The following is an 18,258-nucleotide window of genomic DNA, read 5'->3' as shown; positions in this document are numbered from 1 at the left end:
GTCTGTCTATATATATTTGTCCTTTTTCTTAAGAATACAGCTATGGATCAAAGAGACACTGTTTATAAAACTGAGCTTAGGGATTTGACCACATTAAGTTCAGCGTTGTCTTAGGACTGTATTCCAACATGGGAACAAAAGTTTAGTGAACTCCCAAATTTTCACTAAACCTGTTTTCTGGTACAGGTGAGTTTGAGGAACAAGTTTCTGTGTTTCTTGTTGTATCTTCATACTGCAGGGTGGCTGCAGGAGGCAGAGCAGGTAATCCAGGTAGGTGTGTGTGTGTGTGTCAGAGTAGATGGGTGCAGTTTTAATACCACTCCATTTGTCTGATGTGGCAACGTTTTAGATAAACTAACTTTGAGTCTGGACTTTCAGGCAGGTGGGGCTCCTGAAGGTCCTGTGTAGGCACGAGGGAGGAGAGAGTTCATTAAGAAAGAAATCACAAAATCATTAGCACTGTGAACCGGATATTTTTTCTTTAGGTAATAAAAGAAAAACAATTCTTTTCTTTTGTTTCTACATTCATTCTTTATTCCTTCCTTTCTTCCTTTTCCGGCCCGTGATCAGCTGACCTGTGTTACTGCAGCTTCATGGCTCTGTGTGGATTTAGCAAACTGCAATTACTACTAATTGCAACTTTATTTACATTACGTTCTGATTTGCTGAGCCAGTATCATCAAGGCCTCAGCTGAAAGTATCACCAGCCTGCAGCACACAAAAGCGAAACTTTTTGTTATCATGAAATAATCTGATTTAATTGCTTATTAATGAAACCAGCCCAGTTTAACCCTCAGTCATGAGTAAAATAAAGTCACAGTTTCAGAGAATAAATACAAGATTTATTGTGTTCCTGTATCATCAGTGGTATATTCACATTCACTCATTCAGTGACAGTCATCTGTAAAGATCAATATCAGTACAAAATATCAACACAGTGCAGGTGTTCATAACTGACTGGTCATGCTTTGAGCTGTAAGTAACTAGATATATAAAGAGGTTTGATGTACAAAACGTTCCACCTTCAAAAGTATGTCCTCATGTTGTGTCACTGACAGCTTTGATTGGCCATCTCAGGTGAGTCATCACTCAGATGTTCATTATCTGCAGCTCAGTCGCATCGTTTTCTGCAACAAAAATAAAAGGATTAAAGTGTCAATACATGATTAAGACAACAAACAAAGCTATAATAGGTCTTCACAGACCTTTGTACTCAAACACGCCCTTACTGTGATACAATGATAGAGTCAAACCATAGTCAACCATCACACCCTTCAACCTATATTCATTCTCCACACAATCATGCGGTGGTAAGAAGAACACATTTTAACTTTAGATAAAACAACACGCTCACAAACAATTGTCTTCTTTATTATTTCACCCATCGCCTAAAAAAGCAGCCACACTTCAGTATCAGGTTTTATTTGCCTCCTATAGGAAACCAGTTTGTAACTTATTCAGTAGTAGTCTGCAGGGATAGTTCTCCGGGCTGTTCTTTGGATTTGGCTGCTTTGTGTTCTGTTCTCTCTGAAGATGATCCCACACTGCTTCAATAATATTGGGACTGTGAGGAGGCCAGTCCATGACTGATGGTGTTCCACTGTGTGTTTGTCTATCCAGGTGTGCATTTACTGTGCTAGCAGTGTGTTTGGGATCATTGTCATGCTGAAAAATTAAGCTGCTGTAAGTTTCCAGATGGTATAGCACCAGGGTAGGCAACTCCAGGCCTCGAGTGCCGGTGTCCTGCAGGTTTTAGATCGCACCCTGGGTTAACACACCTGAATCACATGATTCGTTCATTACCAGGCCTCTGGAGAACTTCAAGAAATGCCGGGGAGTCATTTAGCCCTTTAAATCAGCTGTGATGGATCATGGACACATCTAAAACCTGCAGGACACCAGCACTCGAGGCCTGGAGTTGCCCACCCCTGGTATAGCATGATGGATCAGAATCTGATGGCACTCTTTCTGTGTTCAAAATTTCCACCCCAAACTTCTGCATGACAGAACTTTATGACTAAACCTGCACCAACTGTTCATCCTCAGCACCAGGGAGAGTTTTGGGGAAACTGGCCTGAAAATATGCCCTGAAATCCCTGAAAGCAGCAGGTCTGCCATGGACTACCTGTTAAACTGCATGTAGTTCAGACTATGCCTGTTTAGTGCAGACAATAAAGATGTATGAATGTGTATAAATGTGTCCTGTAGTGTTTCCATTATCATTGCCACAAAAATGTAAGAAATTCTGTAAAACTATGGATATTTGTAGGAGAAACAGACACAAATCTTTTTATTTTTTGTATTTATTTGTTTTGGTTACATAGTTGTGCTCCATGTAGAGTGACCTATTTTGGTTATGAATGTTTTCAGCACGTATCCATACAAGAAATCAGGGAAGTATATGTTTGAGCCAGCAATCCAAAATCTTCTGAAATGGTATTCACAGGACATTTCCAAGTTGCAAACCTGTTTTTCTGGCATCACCTGAATGCACAATCATTGACACCATTAGAGGATATTCACTGAGATGGATTCTGCTGTTTACACGTGGCTTTACCTGGCATCTCTCTCCTGCGCTTGCATGCCATTATCTTCTTGTAGGCCTTGTCCAGGAGCCACATGGCGAGCATAAGAAGGCCGGCCAAGCAGGCCAGGGCCAAAAAAGAGACAATAAGGTACTGAAGGTCCTCATACAGAACCTCTGTAGGACAGAAACACAGGAGCCACATCTTATTTACTGCAAACTCAACTTCAAATAGGGCTGATATGTTTATTAAAGATCATTTTTCATCGTGTTCACTTGTTAAAATAAAGACTTCCCCTCTTTGGTCAATCCATATGTTCTTCCTTCCTGCATTCATGCCTCCCTAAAATGATCACAGCACATGTGCCATTCTTCATTCTTCATTTTTATAGTTTATTTGCTTTAGAGTTAATCTGTCTGGTGTGGAAAACAGTTCTGAGCCTGCCTCTAATAACCACAGACGCCATGTTTGGGCAGGGCGTTTGTCGTCTTTAAATCCAAACAACTGTTACCACAATGAGACTGCGTCAAACTGAAGCCGAGGGCTTTTGTTGATGCTCTAATCACGATTACTGCTGCTTTTTTAAATCGTGTGAAGAAATTCTTTGTACAGGTACGACAGAAGTGCTGTTAATTACCTTAAGCTTTAAAAACTGAGCTGACAGGACTGTTTCTTTCTTTCATGCTCTTTTTCCCTCGTTGTGTGTTAGTTTTCTGTTTTGTTTTTTAATGTAAAGACTCTCACCGTTTACTTTTAGGACGAAACCAAAATCCTTGCTGCTCCCGGTTGATTCTGTGATGGTGACCACGTAAAATCCACCATCCTGCAGCCGCAGGTCTGACAGGCCCATCGAACCGTTGTCATAGGCCTGCACTCGGCTGCTGTAGTCCTCCGTTATGTTGGTGTACCCCCCCGGCTGCCAGGCCCCTATCGTCCGGCTCACCAATCCTGACATAAAAGTCCATTGTATGTTTGGGATCCCGCTGCAGGTGAAATTCACTGAGAAGATCACATCGTCCTGCACCGAGCGGATCAGGCTCCTCTGAGGAGAGTATATGGAGATGGCTCCAGCTAAACAAACACATGAACATACATGCGTACATTAGTCTGTATTCTCTGGGTCATTCGAGAATCAGCTGAATGTAAGTAAGTCAAAGAGAAATTCTGCTTTGCATCAGAAGAAAATTAACACAGCAGCAAATTGCAAAAAGAGCCTCAGTGATCCAGACTCTCCTAAAGTCCTAAAGTAGTTTGAGTAAAGTGGTACTTCCAAACTATTATACAGGACATGTGAACACCAGTGTTGTTTCTTCCTTCAACAGCCATAAGCTGCGTTCACAGGTGTTAGCATGTGGTTAAATTACAACACGTTGAACTGATTCTGGTATCAAAATACATGTAAAGGGAGACCTTTCCTGTGCTGTAACTTGTTTTATCCAGCCACCTATCCTGCAAGGTGATATGACCTTTAAAGGTTTACCCAAAATGCATTTTTTTAAACTCGACTTTTGAAACTTTCTCGAATTAATGATCAGAAAACAGATCAAACATCCAGGACACCAATACAAGCATCGGGCACACCCATATGGAAAAGAAATAGTAAAAACTTACATGATTTACTCATGAAAGTGGCCACTTTCTCATTACTTTCATATATTGTTTTAGTATCCAAAACATACAAGTTTCATTATATTTAATTCTTCAAGGGATCTTATATCTGTTTTCACTCTTGTATGCTTTTCATACAAGTTTCACACAAGACAGATACAAGCTTTATAAGATTTATATATATCTTTTCCATATGGGCATATGCAGATTCAAATGATAATGAGCCTTTACGTGGCTGAGACAGGACTACATACTGGGGAATACCCAGTAAGAAGTAAGAAGTCGAAACAAGACACATGAGAAAAGTGTCTGTCAAAGTAAAACAAGAAATAAGCACACAAACAACAGTACTCAGAATAAACAGGATCATAGAAACAGACGACTCAGCTGGAGGAACGAACACTAACAACAACTGAACCAGAGCCCAATAACAACACTTCACAAAATCAGAGTCAGAGTTACTAGAAGCAGAATTCATAGAAAACACTAGAGTACAGATGAAAACAGCTCAAAACTGCAAGAGCATGACAAATATTTCTGTTACGCTTTAGCTTTAGCATTAAATTAATGTGGCTCTGCTGTTGAACGTAAGACATATGTCACGATATCTTATGTTAAGGTGGTTATGAAAAAGAAACAAAAGCAAGATCTTGGCTTTAGATTACAATGTTCCAACCTTTGTATTTCAACGGACTGTAACTCAAAAAATATTCAAACTATGAGGATAATATTTTTATCATTAGATATACGGATGTTATTTTAAAGAAAAATCTGTTGATTCTGAGGGGATACGGTGGGACAGACTCCGATACCTGAGTGACCTGAGTCACAGTGATAGCAATTAGAGTAGAAACATGCTGGTGTGTGACACAATCAAGCGCCATAAAGAGGAATCATTCCACCATGACACAGTTAGCTGCTGTTCCTGACAAACACTGGCATGTCTCCTGCTCTGCCTCTGCTCCGTCTGATCCCCCACCCCCATCCTCTTTTCCCCAGAGGATTAAAACTAGTCAAACTAGCTGGGAGGTATCAGAATGAATATAAGAGGCAGTGTGTTTAGGCCGAGCTTTAATGCATATTTTCACGTGTGTGTCAGGGAGAGATCTGGTTCTGCTGGTGGTGTGTTTGTTTAAGGAAGCACGGGTAAAGAATTGAAAATGAAAAATACTAGCGCTGACTGAGAAGTCCCACCCAAAAAAACCTTTTACCAACAAACATCGACTGACTCTTTCCTTATTTTTCTGTTAAGAAATCACATAAATACTTTTCAAAGCAGCTCTAATGTGCCTTCTTTTGACTGTTTCCTGCACCCTGGTTCGCTTTTAATTTTGATACTTTTGTTTTGAGATCTCTGAGATTTGGTTTAGATTCAGATTTTTTTTGGAAACAACACTTCTGGGCACTCGGATGTTATTTCTAGGATCGTTATGTCGGTAGGACACCGGTTTATAGGTTCTGAAGCCTTGAGTGGTTGCATTTTTATAGTTCAGATAAGGTACTTTGCCGATGGCGAAGTACTGTCACATGGTTGCAGACACGATACAGCCGGAGAAAGAGAGAGTGGGCTCATCGTGTTATAGAGCAGGCGCTTGACCCCTCGGGACCTCAACAGTAGAAACGGATCAGACGTTACGTAATAATAATAATAATAATGGATTGGATTTATATAGCGCTTTTCAAGGCACCCAAAGCGCTTTACAATACCACTGTTCATTCACTCTCACATTCACACACTGGTGGAAGCAGCTACAGTTGTAGCCACAGCTGCCCTGGGGCAGACTGACAGAGGCGAGGCTGCCATATCGCACCATCGGCCCCTCTGGCCAACACCAGTATGCGGTAGGGTAAAGTGTCTTGCCCAAGGACACAACGACCAGGACAGAGTGCCCGGGGATCAAACTGGCGACCTTCCGTTTAGAGATACAGATACGCTTCCCAACCCCCTGATCCACGGTCGCCCCATAATAAAATCCCTGCCATGCTTCAGCACGGTTTCATGGCTACATGCCTGAGCTCTGCTTAGATAATATTAGGGAATATTGACCTTTTTACTTCCCACTCCTGCCATGATCGCCTATATTTACTTTCTACTGACAGGACCGAAACTTCATCCAACATTTCAAGTGTTAAACAAACATAGGTAGGTCGTACCACAAAGATAAAGCAGCAGAATTAGGAATGTGTTGAGCTTACCTAGGTGGCACATATATAACATGATGCTGAGAAAAACAGCAACATCTTGTATTTCCCAGAGCCTGAAATGCCACATTAGGATTCCAGACCCATCTGTTGAACTGCTGCAGAAGAAGCTTCCTTGGGTTATTTTACATTTTGTAGCATTCTCCTCGTCTTTCACCTTTTCCCATGGTTTCTTCTTCTTCTGTTTGTCTTCCTGGAGTTTCTGAGAGTTGTTCTTCTGTTGCTTTCCTTCAGCTTTTTTGTAAAAAGTAAGAGTGTCTGTCAGGAATGCAAAAGCTTCCCTCCTCTCTCTCAAGACTGTGTTGGATTTGACTTCATACCTGCGCAAGTCACTGCCAGCCAGCCCACACCTATCAGACAGGTTGAGCCAGAGATTACTGAGCAAACATGTAGTCCTTGTGTGGCAGCGCTCTCTCGCACACTCACACACAACTGAAGGCTGAAAGCCGTTGAGCAGTATATTCTAATTTACCTACGGCAACCACTTACTTGTCTATCTGCAGACACACTGTCACAAAATGAAAGTGGGACAGGAGGAATCAAGCAGCGACACACCTGGTAAAACATGTCAAACAGGAAGTACTGTATTCATATGTATGCAACTAAAAACAGACACACAGTGACAGCTGAATGAAACTTCCCTTTAGGAGGCATATTAAAGCTGACTGTCTGTAGGTAACCCAGGTCTTATTTCTCGCTGTTACTTAGTTTATAATCATTTTAGACTCTAAGGGTGTTTTTTTAATGAATTTATGCGCTTACCAAGACCAGTGTTAGACAAGGCTGCACCAAAGCACACAATAAAAATCCAACATATATAAATGAAAGGAATATTAAAAGCTAAACAAAAGAACAAGTTGGATACCAATTTAAGTACGATAAACAAACTGCTATTCATACTATAATATAATGATAGTATGAATAGCAGCATAATATAAACCCATACAAGACTGAGTTACAACATCAAAATAAAATAAAATAAAACAAACATTTGGCTCCAAGGTCGAGAATAAATTACATTAACCCAAGAATAAAATTTCAAAAGTATGAAATAAAATACAGTGTGGCCACATAGACATGTATCATTTTAGTGATAATATAATTATATTGCTGATATTTATATATAAATTATAATGATTTATAAAAACTACTTGCAAACCAATTTACAAGTAAAGCCCATGCGATACTAGTTGCAACACTGCAATAAAATAAAAGACTCCTCCATTCCCTAGTTAAGAGTGAATAAAAATAAATAAAAATAAAATGTACAGTATGATTAAAGATAAACTAAATACCCATTGTTACAAAATGTGACGTAACACATAACTAAAGAAAGCACTGGCATCAAACATGTTACATCATAGAATAACAAACAAAAAACACTCAGAGTATTTGTACATGGATGAACAGAGAGTTGGTTGTAGCTCGGTTAAATGGATGGCATCTGTTAAAGCATGAGGTGCTCTGTGAAGAATTCCATTACCATAAAATGGAACCATTCGTAAACTGATGGTTGAAGGAGTGTAAGCTCCAGTCTTTCTTTACTCAATTTTTGTAAGTGTGACCCTTTTTATTTCCGTGGCAAAGACTATCATTAATTATTTTTTCATTTTTATTTATTTTTTTATTATTTTCTGTGTCTACAATTTATTTTTGTATTTTCGCATGTCCGTGAATTGATTTATTAATTAAAAACAAAAAGTTCCGGTTACTGGGGTCCAAGCTCACGACCTCTGCGCATGTTCGAACTTCACGTGCTCGCGCTTTTGCACACGAGAAACCGTTGAATTCCTGAAGGTGACTTCTGGTAAGTTCATTTTTACTAAGTGAAATTTCGTTTATCTAATCCGACGTTGCTGTTATGTTCTGATAAAAGTTACCAAGCGGTAAATTTCGGTCGTGCATTTCTTGTCTTTGACCAAATTTCTGTGTGACGCAGCACGAATGTCGGGATTAGCTAAAATAGCCAGCTAGCGTGCCTAAATTAAGCCGTTCTGAGTTTGTAATAAAACTTCTAATTTTTGTATTTTTGGTGAATTAATACGTGTCCCCACACGAGATTGCTCCAAGTGCGCTAAAGGCATATTTACTTATTATTATTTTGGTTTTTTCCGTCCCCTAATCCCCTTTCACAGCGATTTCGCCATGTCGCTTCAACGTGTACCACGGTGCCCGTGCTCACGTGCATTGTAGCAGTCACGACCTGAGTGGACGCTTTTATAAGTTGTCAGTTTAATTTGACACAGCTGTGTGAGAGTGGAGGAGTTGAGATAAAGTTAATTTAACCTTAACATGTGTTTTTGTTAAATCTGTGGGCACTTTTATGGAGGGTCTGTGCGTCATGTTATTTGTTAATTCACTTTGCCTTATTTTACAAACTGTACACATAAAAAAGTGACCGGAGTTTACCCTTTATCTGTAGTCAGACCTATTCGCCGTCACCTGCTGCTTTAACCTGCAAATTTCTTTGCTGGGTGTTTGATTTGGGGCGTGAAGAGTGCAATTAACCCTCCGCGCCACCAGAGGCCGCTAGTGAAGCGCCGTGTATTCTAACTTGAATCATTAAAACAATAATTTACATAAGCAGATGGGCTTGTTCCGTTTTGTTAAGTTAAAATAACACTCACTTGGCGTATTGGGTCTAAGTTTCGGCGTTAATGTGCTTAAAAATGCGGTTTATTTCTTGTTTTTCGCTTTCGTTTCCCATTGGAGTGACGCATATCACGTGTACCGGAAGGCAAGATATTATTTATTTGCGAACGTTAGTAGACATAAATAACGGGCTTCAACATAACACCGGTTATACCTAATCTGATGGCCTTATGGCTACCGTTTTATGTCTTGAAATAAAAAGCATTTTTTTTCCGAACCGTGAGTGAGGAAGAGGGTGCGGGGAGTGACTCCGTCTGCTCCGACGTATTCCCGGTATCGCTTCTCGGCCTTTTGGCTAAGATCAAGTGTAGTATCTGTTCTTATCAGTTTAATATCTGATACGTCCCCTACCCGGGGACCATATATTAAATTGATTTTTGGAACAGGGAGATGGAATAGGGGCTTGCTCCGTCCACTCCACGCATCGACCTGGTATTGCAGTATCTCCAGGAACGGTGCACCCCCCTAAACATGTGGAAAAACAATGAAAGTTTAGCCAGGTGGTTACAGCACCAGCGTAACTGAGATACCTCACGGTTTCTTGTGGCTGATCGCCAATTTGGATTATTAACACATAATAAATTGACATACAACAATGATGCAAACACATAGTTGCTGCAGACTAAGTAGCACACACGCACACTCTTCCATCTACAGTTATTGTCTTTAAGTCTTCTATTGATCATTTTCCAATATCCTTTTCTATATATTGGCACATTTATTTCAGTAGAAACAGAAAGTAGCTTGTGATTTAGAGCTGTTTCTCATATTTTGTAGGCTTTGTAATATAATATATTATTTAGTTAGTTCAGTCTGTTACTGTTATCCTCTTGGACCAACTGTAACCCACACAATTTTCTTAAGGATTATTAAAGTATTCTGATTAGAGAAGAAAAAGGTGCAGTGCTGGTGGATAATATTTGTATTTTATTTAACCTTCATTTATACAGCTAGTTCCAGTGAGACTAAATGTCTTATTTATAGTAGTCCAGTCTGCTTCTTAACCATCTATTATTTTCTCAAGTAGATCCTGGGTCGTCTTTATGTATTTCACTGAATGTGCCTGAGAGAGAAAATGTTAAACCCTAGTACAAGTCTGCCTGTGTCCAGTGACGTATAACAATCTCTTGCTATGAAAACTGTTCTGTTGTTCATGAAATAAGTGGCTGTGGGTTTGGTCTTTATGTATACGTTTATTATGCAAAGCGCTTTTCTCTTAAAGTCGGCTCATTCCTTGGTAAATCTGACTATGACTATATCAGCTGCATCTATTGAGTTATTTTGGTAATAGGTTGATCTATTGATGTTTTTTTACCCGTCAATTGTTTCATTTTTCTAAAAAGACCCCAAACCTTTTGTATTTACGTGACATCTGAAATTGTAATTAAGAAAATATTTTCTTAAATGCCAAAATATATAAATGCGCTCAAGTAAAGTCAAATAAAGTAAGATAAATATGCAATCTAAAATAAGATATAAAAAATGAATCTTTACTGTCTTCGTGGAAGGCTTTGAGTTTGTGTTCATGCGTCTGCTTGTTTAAGTGTGCAGTGAATCTCTGTCTGTCAGCCTTTAAAGGAGAATGTGGTGGCTGCAATGCAGCGATGCGAGTATATCAGCAGTCTGAAGTTTGCCTTTGATGCAAAGTTTTTATGCTGCTGCAAACAAGATGTTATGATGGTGTAGACATTAATTAATATTAATAATAATTTAGTGTCCAACGTAACGTCACTGCTGCTGTGGTGATGTCAGCTTCTTTTCAAAACTGGGCCCTGTGTTTGCTTAATATTGTCAGACTTTTTATTCACACGCTGCTCCTAAATCCCTTTGTATTGCAGGTCTGCTTTTAGTCGCAAATGCAGGTGAAATGCATGCGTTTACATCCTTGAACACACCGGCAGGCTACAGAGCTGGGCATTAAATGAAGCATCGAAGCAAAGACTGTGTTGAGGATTGTTTATAATCCAATTTTTCAAAATACTTGATGAATCGCTGCAGCCCTATTTCACTGTAAGAAGTGTAATTCTTGCAAAACGCATGCATTGAAGTAACATTTAAAGTAAGAAAAGGCTTCGGCTCTTCTGTAATAGGTTTTGTATTTGATTTTGGATCCGGACAGTTACTGAGGGTCGCCTGTGAGACGAGGGAGGACAGTAGGAAATATTGATCCAGCTATCACCCCCTCATCATCTTGTTTCCTGTCACTGCAAAAGTGGACAGGAATGCTGCTCTGCAGAATGTCCGATGTAGTTCCAGATATCTGGCTGATAGCAGCATCTCATCTTGACCATTTGGTGCCATTTGTTTTTCTCTGCAGCTGTCGTGTATTTCACCAAGCATGACATTTATATTTGTTAGTTCAGGTGTACCTCATACTGGCTGGGATGTCCTCTCTAAGTAGGAGAAGCATGCTTCTGCAGTCATGGCAGTCCAGGCTTTATGTGCAGAAGGGCCTAAACTCAACTCCAGCTGCAGCATTTGTTCTTGGTCCCTGTGAGCTGCAGGGAGCTCATGCGGTGGACTCGTCCTTAATCTGTGTTTTCTGATAAGTCAGTCGATCTTGTCTTTCTCACTGTTATCACTGGTCAAGGTAAACATTCAGGGTACGGCAAACTTACAACCCAGAGAGGAAATGCCCAAAGTATGTGACTGGCTGCAGACTTTTAACAATGGAATCGCACTGAGTAATCAGATGTTAAGAGCGAGCGTCAGCCAAGAGCAATTACAAATTGAATGCAGACAGATGTGAATGAATCTCCAATAAAAGCAGTGACTGGTTCAAATACTTTTGTTTGACCTATTGAGTCAAACAATGAGAGTCAAATATTGAGAGGAGTCTGAAGCTGCAGAATGTAGTTTGAAATGATTAACGTGAGTGTTCCTGCTCCGGGACAGTAGGGGGCAGCATCAGTAGAATAGTAACTGTCCAGCAGCAGAGAACAAAGGAACAGGAAGTGGTTGTGCTGTTAGCAGAAAACGTGTGTGCTTTATGCGTTTTTTCCTTTTTTCTAAACATCAGACGTGAATCAAACAGTTTTCAGCTGCAGTTTGATTCAACTTGGAGTTACTTGAACTTCCTGTTGGTTTGTTGGTGGATTTAAGGAGATTAAATGGATGAAAAAAGTGATCTTTCAGTCAGCTTTTGTTGTGCAGTTGCAGCAATGCATGATGGGAAAGACTCCTCGTATATTTTAAACTAAATAACCTGATGTGGCTCTGTTGGAAGCTCCTTCCTGTGTATATAAATAGTGTGTAGTCCCAGCCTCCTGCAGGCTGTGTTTGTGTTGATTGTGAGATTGTGAGCACCGTGAGTGTGCAGGGTTTGTGTGTGAAAGAGTCCCCCATGTGTGAGGTGAACAACTCATACTTACCTGGCAGGGGAGATACCATGATCATGAAGGTGGTTCACCCAGGGCGAGGCTCAGCCATTGCACTCCGGTTGTGCTGACCCCTGCGAATTCCCCAAATGTGGGAATCTCGACTGCATAATTTCTGGTAGTGGGGGACTGCGTTCGCGCTCTCCCCTGATCACATGTTCAAAGAAAACAGAGGAAGCAGTTACTGAGGCAGTGTCTTGCTGTTTATTAGGCTCAGAAATCTCCGTTGTTGTGTTATTTGAGGAAGATGTTAGTGAAAGCTTTGTGCTGCAGTCTTTTCACTGAAGTCCTTTGTGCACTGTGGAGCACACTGTCTCTTCCCGAGTGTCACCTCCACTTAACAAACAGCAGCTTCTTTTCTAATCCAGGGCAGCTCGTCCATCTCAGTCGTGTTAGGAAAGTAATTTTTGTCCATGTGCAGAAAGACGGCGTGTTTTTTTCCCTTTTCTTTCCTCTAATGGTTCCACAGCAGCCAGCATGTGTGTTATGCAGATTGTGGAAGAGGGCAGGGCTGGTAGAACAGTTACCCAAAGTGTAGCCACCACCGGGCAAAGAAAATGGTTTAAAGATCTATGACAGACGAGCAGAGATGGGCAGTAATGCGTTACTGTAATCCGATTACTTTTTTCAAGTAACGAGTAAAGTAAGGGATTACTATTGCAAAAACGGTAATTAGATTACTGTTACTTTCCCGTAGCAACGCTGCGTTACTGCGTTACTAAAACCGTGATTTTTTGCGAGAATGTCTCATGACAGTGACGTAAGCGAGTGCGACGTTCGTGACAACAGCTGTGTGCAGATCAACAATGGATCATATATCGAGTGCAGAGAGAGTATGAGCGTGCAGCGTTTAAAGCGTGGAAGTACTGACCTTACTTTGAGTTTGATTCCATAAAAAGTGACAAAAACATTAGTGTCCGTTGTGCGTGGGAAGAAAACTTCTTTTTACAGCGAAAAAACCCCTAAACTTCCAAACAAGCACCGAGTAGCTACGACGTAATGGGAAACTCACAGAGAAACTCGCGGATTCTTCCACTGACCGCTGCACACCTGCACCAGGGTAAACCTCCGCCTACCCCACTCCTGCTTTACAGGTGAAAATAGAGCAACAGGACCGCTAGTCTTTGACTTTATTTATTTTCTGCTGTGTTTTACTTGCATCTATTTGAAAGACTGAGTGTAAACACACAAAATATTTATTTTATGTGCTGGAATGTGCAGAAAATAGGTTTAAATATTAAACTAATTTCTTCCAGTCAGAGAATGTTGCAGATAATTAAATGTTTGCTTGATGCATAAAGTTAAAAGATTAAAACTAATAAAACAAGTTTTAAAAAGAGACTTTTCCATTTGATTACATTTTGTATGATGATTATGCAGAAAAAGTAGAATTGGGCTGAAAGATCTATCACTTTATCACCTATTCAGGTTGTAAATCGTGTTTTTAAAAAGTAACTAAGTAACTAATTACTTTCAAAAATAAGTAATCAGTAAAGTAACGGGATTACTTTTTGGGGGAAGTAATCAGTAATTAGTTACTGATTACTTTTTTCAAGTAACTTGACCAACACTGCAGACGAGCAGCTCAGACCATAACTTATGTTGACCTCACTCTTTCCTGTGTAAATACAAAACTGTCACGTGTGACCCGGTGCCCAATCAGCTCAAACAAACCGTTTGTATTCACACTTTGTGGGCTTGTCCCTCATATACGACTTCATGCCACTGGTAGCCTAACATGCCACCATCCTCTAATCTGTGCAGATGTTTCTGTAAGGCTGAAATGAGCTTTGCAGGCAGTGAAATGTGATGATAGAGTGGATGTTCAGTCTGATTATGACAGAAACTCATCTTATTCCTTCTTTGCTGTTGTTTGCACACAAGGAAGCTCTTAGAATATATCTGTGCAATAAACAGTGTTGTTCCTATTCCAGGACAGTAGGGGGCAGCAGCAGGAGGAGAGTGAACTGTTCAGCAGCACATAACAAAGGAACAGGAAGTGGTTGTGCTGTTAACAGAAAACGTGTGTGCTTTATGCGTTTTTTCCTTTTTCCTAAACATCAGACGTGAATCAAACAGTTTTCAGCTGCAGTTTGATTCAACTTGGAGTTACTTGAACTTCCTGTTAGTTTGTTGGTGGATTTAAGGAGGTTAAATGGATGAAAAAAGTGATCTTTCAGTCAGCTTTTGTTGTGCAGATGCAGCAATGCATGATGGGAAAGACTCCTCGTATTTTATTAAAACTAAATAACCTGATGTGGCTCTGTTGGAAGCTCCTTCCTGTGTATATAAATAGTGTGTAGTCCCAGCCTCCTGCAGGCTGTGTTTGTGTTGATTGTGAGACTGTGAGCACCGTGAGTGTGCAGGGTTTGTGTGTGAAAGAGTCCCCCATGTGTGAGGTGAACAACTCATACTTACCTGGCAGGGGAGATACCATGATCATGAAGGTGGTTCACCCAGGGCGAGGCTCAGCCATTGCACTCCGGTTGTGCTGACCCCTGCGAATTCCCCAAATGTGGGAATCTCGACTGCATAATTTCTGGTAGTGGGGGACTGCGTTCGCGCTCTCCCCTGATCACATGTTCAAAGGAAACAGAGGAAGCAGATACCGAGGCAGTGTCCTGCTGTTTATTAAGGCTCAGAAATCTCCGTTGTTGTGTTATTTGAGGAAGATGTTAGTGAAAGCTTTGTGCTGCAGTCTTTTCACTGAAGTCCTTTGTGCACTGTGGAGCACACTGTCACCTCCCGAGTGTTAATCCACTTAACAAACAGCAGCTTCTTTTCTAATCCAGGGCAGCTCGTCCATCTCAGTCGTGTTAGGAAAGTCATTTTTGTCCATGTGCAGAAAGATGGCGTGTGTTTTTCCCTTTTCTTTCCTCTAATGGTTCCACAGCAGCCAGCATGTGTGTTATGCAGATTGTGGAAGAGGGCAGGGCTGGTAGAACAGTTACCCAAAGTGTAGCCACCACCGGGCAAAGAAAATGGTTTAAAGATCTATGACAGACGAGCAGCTCAGACCATAACTTATGTTGACCTCACTCTTTCCTGTGTAAATACAAAACTGTCATGTGTGACCCGGTGCCCAATCAGCTCGAACAAACCGTTTGTATTCACACTTTGTGGGCTTGTCCCTCATATACGACTTCATGCCACTGGTAGCCTAACATGCCACCATCCTCTAATCTGTGCAGATGTTTCTGTGAGGCTGAAATGAGCTTTGCAGGCAGTGAAATGTGATGATAGAGTGGATGTTCAGTCTGATTATGACAGAAACTCATCTTATTCCTTCTTTGCTGTTGTTTGCACACAAGGAAGCTCTTAGAATATATCTGTGCAATAAACAGCGTTGTTCCTATTCCAGGACAATAGGGGGCAGCAGCAGGAGGAGAGTGAACTGTTCAGCAGCACATAACAAAGGAACAGGAAGTGGTTGTGCTGTTAACAGAAAACGTGTGTGCTTTATGCGTTTTTTCCTTTTTCTAAACATCAGACGTGAATCAAACAGTTTTCAGCTGCAGTTTGATTTAACTTGGAGTTACTTGAACTTCCTGTTGGTTTGTTGGTGGATTTAAGGAGGTTAAATGGATGAAAAAAGTGATCTTTCAGTCAGCTTTTGTTGTGCAGATGCAGCAATGCATGATGGGAAAGACTCCTCGTATATTTTAAACTAAATAACCTGATGTGGCTCTGTTGGAAGCTCCTTCCTGTGTATATAAATAGTGTGTAGTCCCAGCCTCCTGCAGGCTGTGTTTGTGTTGATTGTGAGATTGTGAGCACCGTGAGTGTGCAGGGTTTGTGTGTGAAAGAGTCCCCCATGTGTGAGGTGAACAAGTCATACTTACCTGGCAGGGGAGATACCATGATCATGAAGGTGGTTCACCCAGGGCGAGGCTCAGCCATTGCACTCCGGTTGTGCTGACCCCTGCGAATTCCCCAAATGTGGGAATCTCGACTGCATAATTTCTGGTAGTGGGGGACTGCGTTCGCGCTCTCCCCTGATCACATGTTCAAAGAAAACAGACCCAAAAACTTACTCAGTCAGATTCAGAGATTTTTCTTGTTGAGTATCTCAGGGAGATGTGAGTGATGTCAGGACTGGCTGCTGTGGCTCACATGTTGAGTGCAGTTTGTAGTTCTATCTGTTCTCCACTAAAGGAAGACAGAGCTTTGCAAGTTGGTCTGCTCTTTGTCTCTGAACTTTATTACTGAAGGAATTTTCTCATTCTGTGTCCTGTATTGATTAAAAATCACCACATGGATAAAAATAAATATCCTCTCATCTTTGATTTTGCAGATTAAAATGTGCAGTTTTATTCATTTATTTATTGTGATACATACATACATTGACATAGCTGAAAGTGCACTAATCTAACACTGATAAGGTTTCATTATATCAGATTGACAAACGTTTACCAAAGCCCTGTAGGTACTGTTCTTTACAGCCTCTCCAACTCTGGTATTTTTACCATAAAAACGGTAACCTGAGCAAAAAAACAGCCACAAAACAATTACAATTGTTAAAAAAACATTGTTCAGTATTTTGCAATAATTTTTTGTGGACTGATTTAATAACTTCGGTATCATCATCTCCACCAATAAACCCATATTCAAAACCACCTACCTACAACTAAGGAACGAGCCAAAGTGTAAGAAGTTCCAGTCTGAGGGGTGACAAGTTCAGCTTAGCTTTGTGTTAGCAGATTTGATCAACACGAAAACTAAGAAATGATCGTGGTTATCATCCTCTGCTTACAGAGGCTTTCATTGTTGGTCTGTGTGTGTGTGTGTGCAGGTAAAGAGAGTGTTTGATAAATCATCAGCCAACACTGATGCTGCAGAGGTAGAGTAATGTTGCAGTTGGTCATCATGTGAATTTAAAAAATGTGTATTTGTTTAGTGCTGTCAGCGTTAATCTTGTTAAAATGACGAGCTGACCGCGCTACCGCGTTGCCGCTGTGCAGCCCCACGCACGGGGCGATCCGCGCTAACTCGCTAACAGAGATTTGTCACATTAATGCGGTTACGGCGTTAACGTCATTTTAACAAGATTAAGGCTGACAACACTAGTATTTTTCCAGTTGGTGCTGCAGTGTTGTGGCAATTACACATTAAGGAGTGTCTGAACAAAAAGCAATTCGCTTCTGGCGCATTTCTTTATGGTGAGGACATTTGCAGGCGGGCATTCAGGCTCTGGTTGCCTAGGAAACTATCCAGGGTTATTAATACCTCTGTCATTTGTCAGTCAGTGACAACCTTTGCTCATGTTGTTTGTGTGTAGCTTTGTTTGGAGTTAGATTAAGAGAAAACAGAGAGGACTAACCAAACTTGGTATCATACCAAAAAACAGGATTGTGAGTTGGGAATTATTACATTTTGCACATTCCTCCACATTGTCAGGTTCTCTTGGCATACATTCTTCATATAGTCCAGTCTTTGTTGTTCGCACTCAAAAGCAAGATAGCGTAGTTCATTTCTTAAGCCACCAGTTTAATACTCTTCAATAGCACTATAAATATCTTGGCCGTGTTTCTCACATTTATCTCTGTTGTATTTAAAAATTTCACAAGCTTGCTCAGGGCACCGTGAACCTGGCAGTGTGACAGCGGTGTAGTCATGGGCAGACTTGTATGTAGGGAAGTTTTCAGCTGGCTTTTTGAGTTTAAGATTAAGCAACATTCAGCACTGGTGCACCTAACTTTTTTTTTTAGGCGCAGCAGCACAAAAGTTAGGCGACCCAAATTTTTCAACCGCATCGCTTAACACCGCAGTTTTACATGTGCACTTTTTTTTGGGGGGGGGAATTGCTGTCCATACAGACAATATTGATTTGTAAATGCCACAAACGATTATTTTGATAGTCGACTAGTCACCGATTATTTTTGCGATTAGTCGAC

The 18,258-nt window shown here is 40.8% G+C and overlaps 1 protein-coding gene and 4 non-coding genes across 6 annotated transcripts; 4 read left to right on the top strand and 1 right to left on the bottom strand.

The window, feature by feature from the left end:
* Positions 1-820: 820 nt before the first annotated feature.
* On the bottom strand, positions 821-6,818 carry vstm5 (V-set and transmembrane domain containing 5). 2 transcript variants are annotated; one of them, XM_006801247.3, is made up of 4 exons: positions 6,330-6,816; positions 3,270-3,596; positions 2,558-2,701; positions 821-1,127 (listed from the first exon to the last, which is right to left on the bottom strand). In XM_006801247.3, the coding sequence occupies exons 1-4, from the start codon at positions 6,403-6,405 to the stop codon at positions 1,090-1,092; spliced, it is 585 nt and encodes a 194-aa protein (XP_006801310.2). In that variant the 5' UTR covers positions 6,406-6,816; the 3' UTR covers positions 821-1,089. The 2 variants fall into 2 exon arrangements, with proteins under 2 accessions (XP_006801310.2, XP_087707893.1); XM_087851767.1 differs by lacking the exon at positions 821-1,127 and adding an exon at positions 2,283-2,484 and having other exon boundaries at positions 6,330-6,818.
* A 2,444-nt stretch (positions 6,819-9,262) lies between these two features.
* LOC118454950 (U2 spliceosomal RNA) lies at positions 9,263-9,453 on the top strand. Its single transcript, XR_004843969.1, has one exon. It is a non-coding gene; the product is annotated as a U2 spliceosomal RNA (small nuclear RNA).
* Positions 9,454-12,350: 2,897 nt separating this feature from the next.
* On the top strand, positions 12,351-12,514 carry LOC148099685 (U1 spliceosomal RNA). Its single transcript, XR_015720257.1, has one exon. It is a non-coding gene; the product is annotated as a U1 spliceosomal RNA (small nuclear RNA).
* Positions 12,515-14,774: 2,260 nt separating this feature from the next.
* LOC148099684 (U1 spliceosomal RNA) lies at positions 14,775-14,938 on the top strand. Its single transcript, XR_015720213.1, has one exon. It is a non-coding gene; the product is annotated as a U1 spliceosomal RNA (small nuclear RNA).
* A 1,260-nt stretch (positions 14,939-16,198) lies between these two features.
* LOC148099683 (U1 spliceosomal RNA) lies at positions 16,199-16,362 on the top strand. The gene has a single exon (XR_015720102.1). It is a non-coding gene; the product is annotated as a U1 spliceosomal RNA (small nuclear RNA).
* The last annotated feature ends 1,896 nt before the right edge of the window (positions 16,363-18,258 follow it).

Source organism: Neolamprologus brichardi, chromosome 14 (genome assembly GCF_056152115.1).
Source record: "Neolamprologus brichardi isolate AB-2024 chromosome 14, ASM5615211v1, whole genome shotgun sequence".
Taxonomy (NCBI): Eukaryota; Metazoa; Chordata; class Actinopteri; order Cichliformes; family Cichlidae; genus Neolamprologus; species Neolamprologus brichardi.
This window is presented reverse-complemented; position numbering and strand designations above follow the sequence as displayed.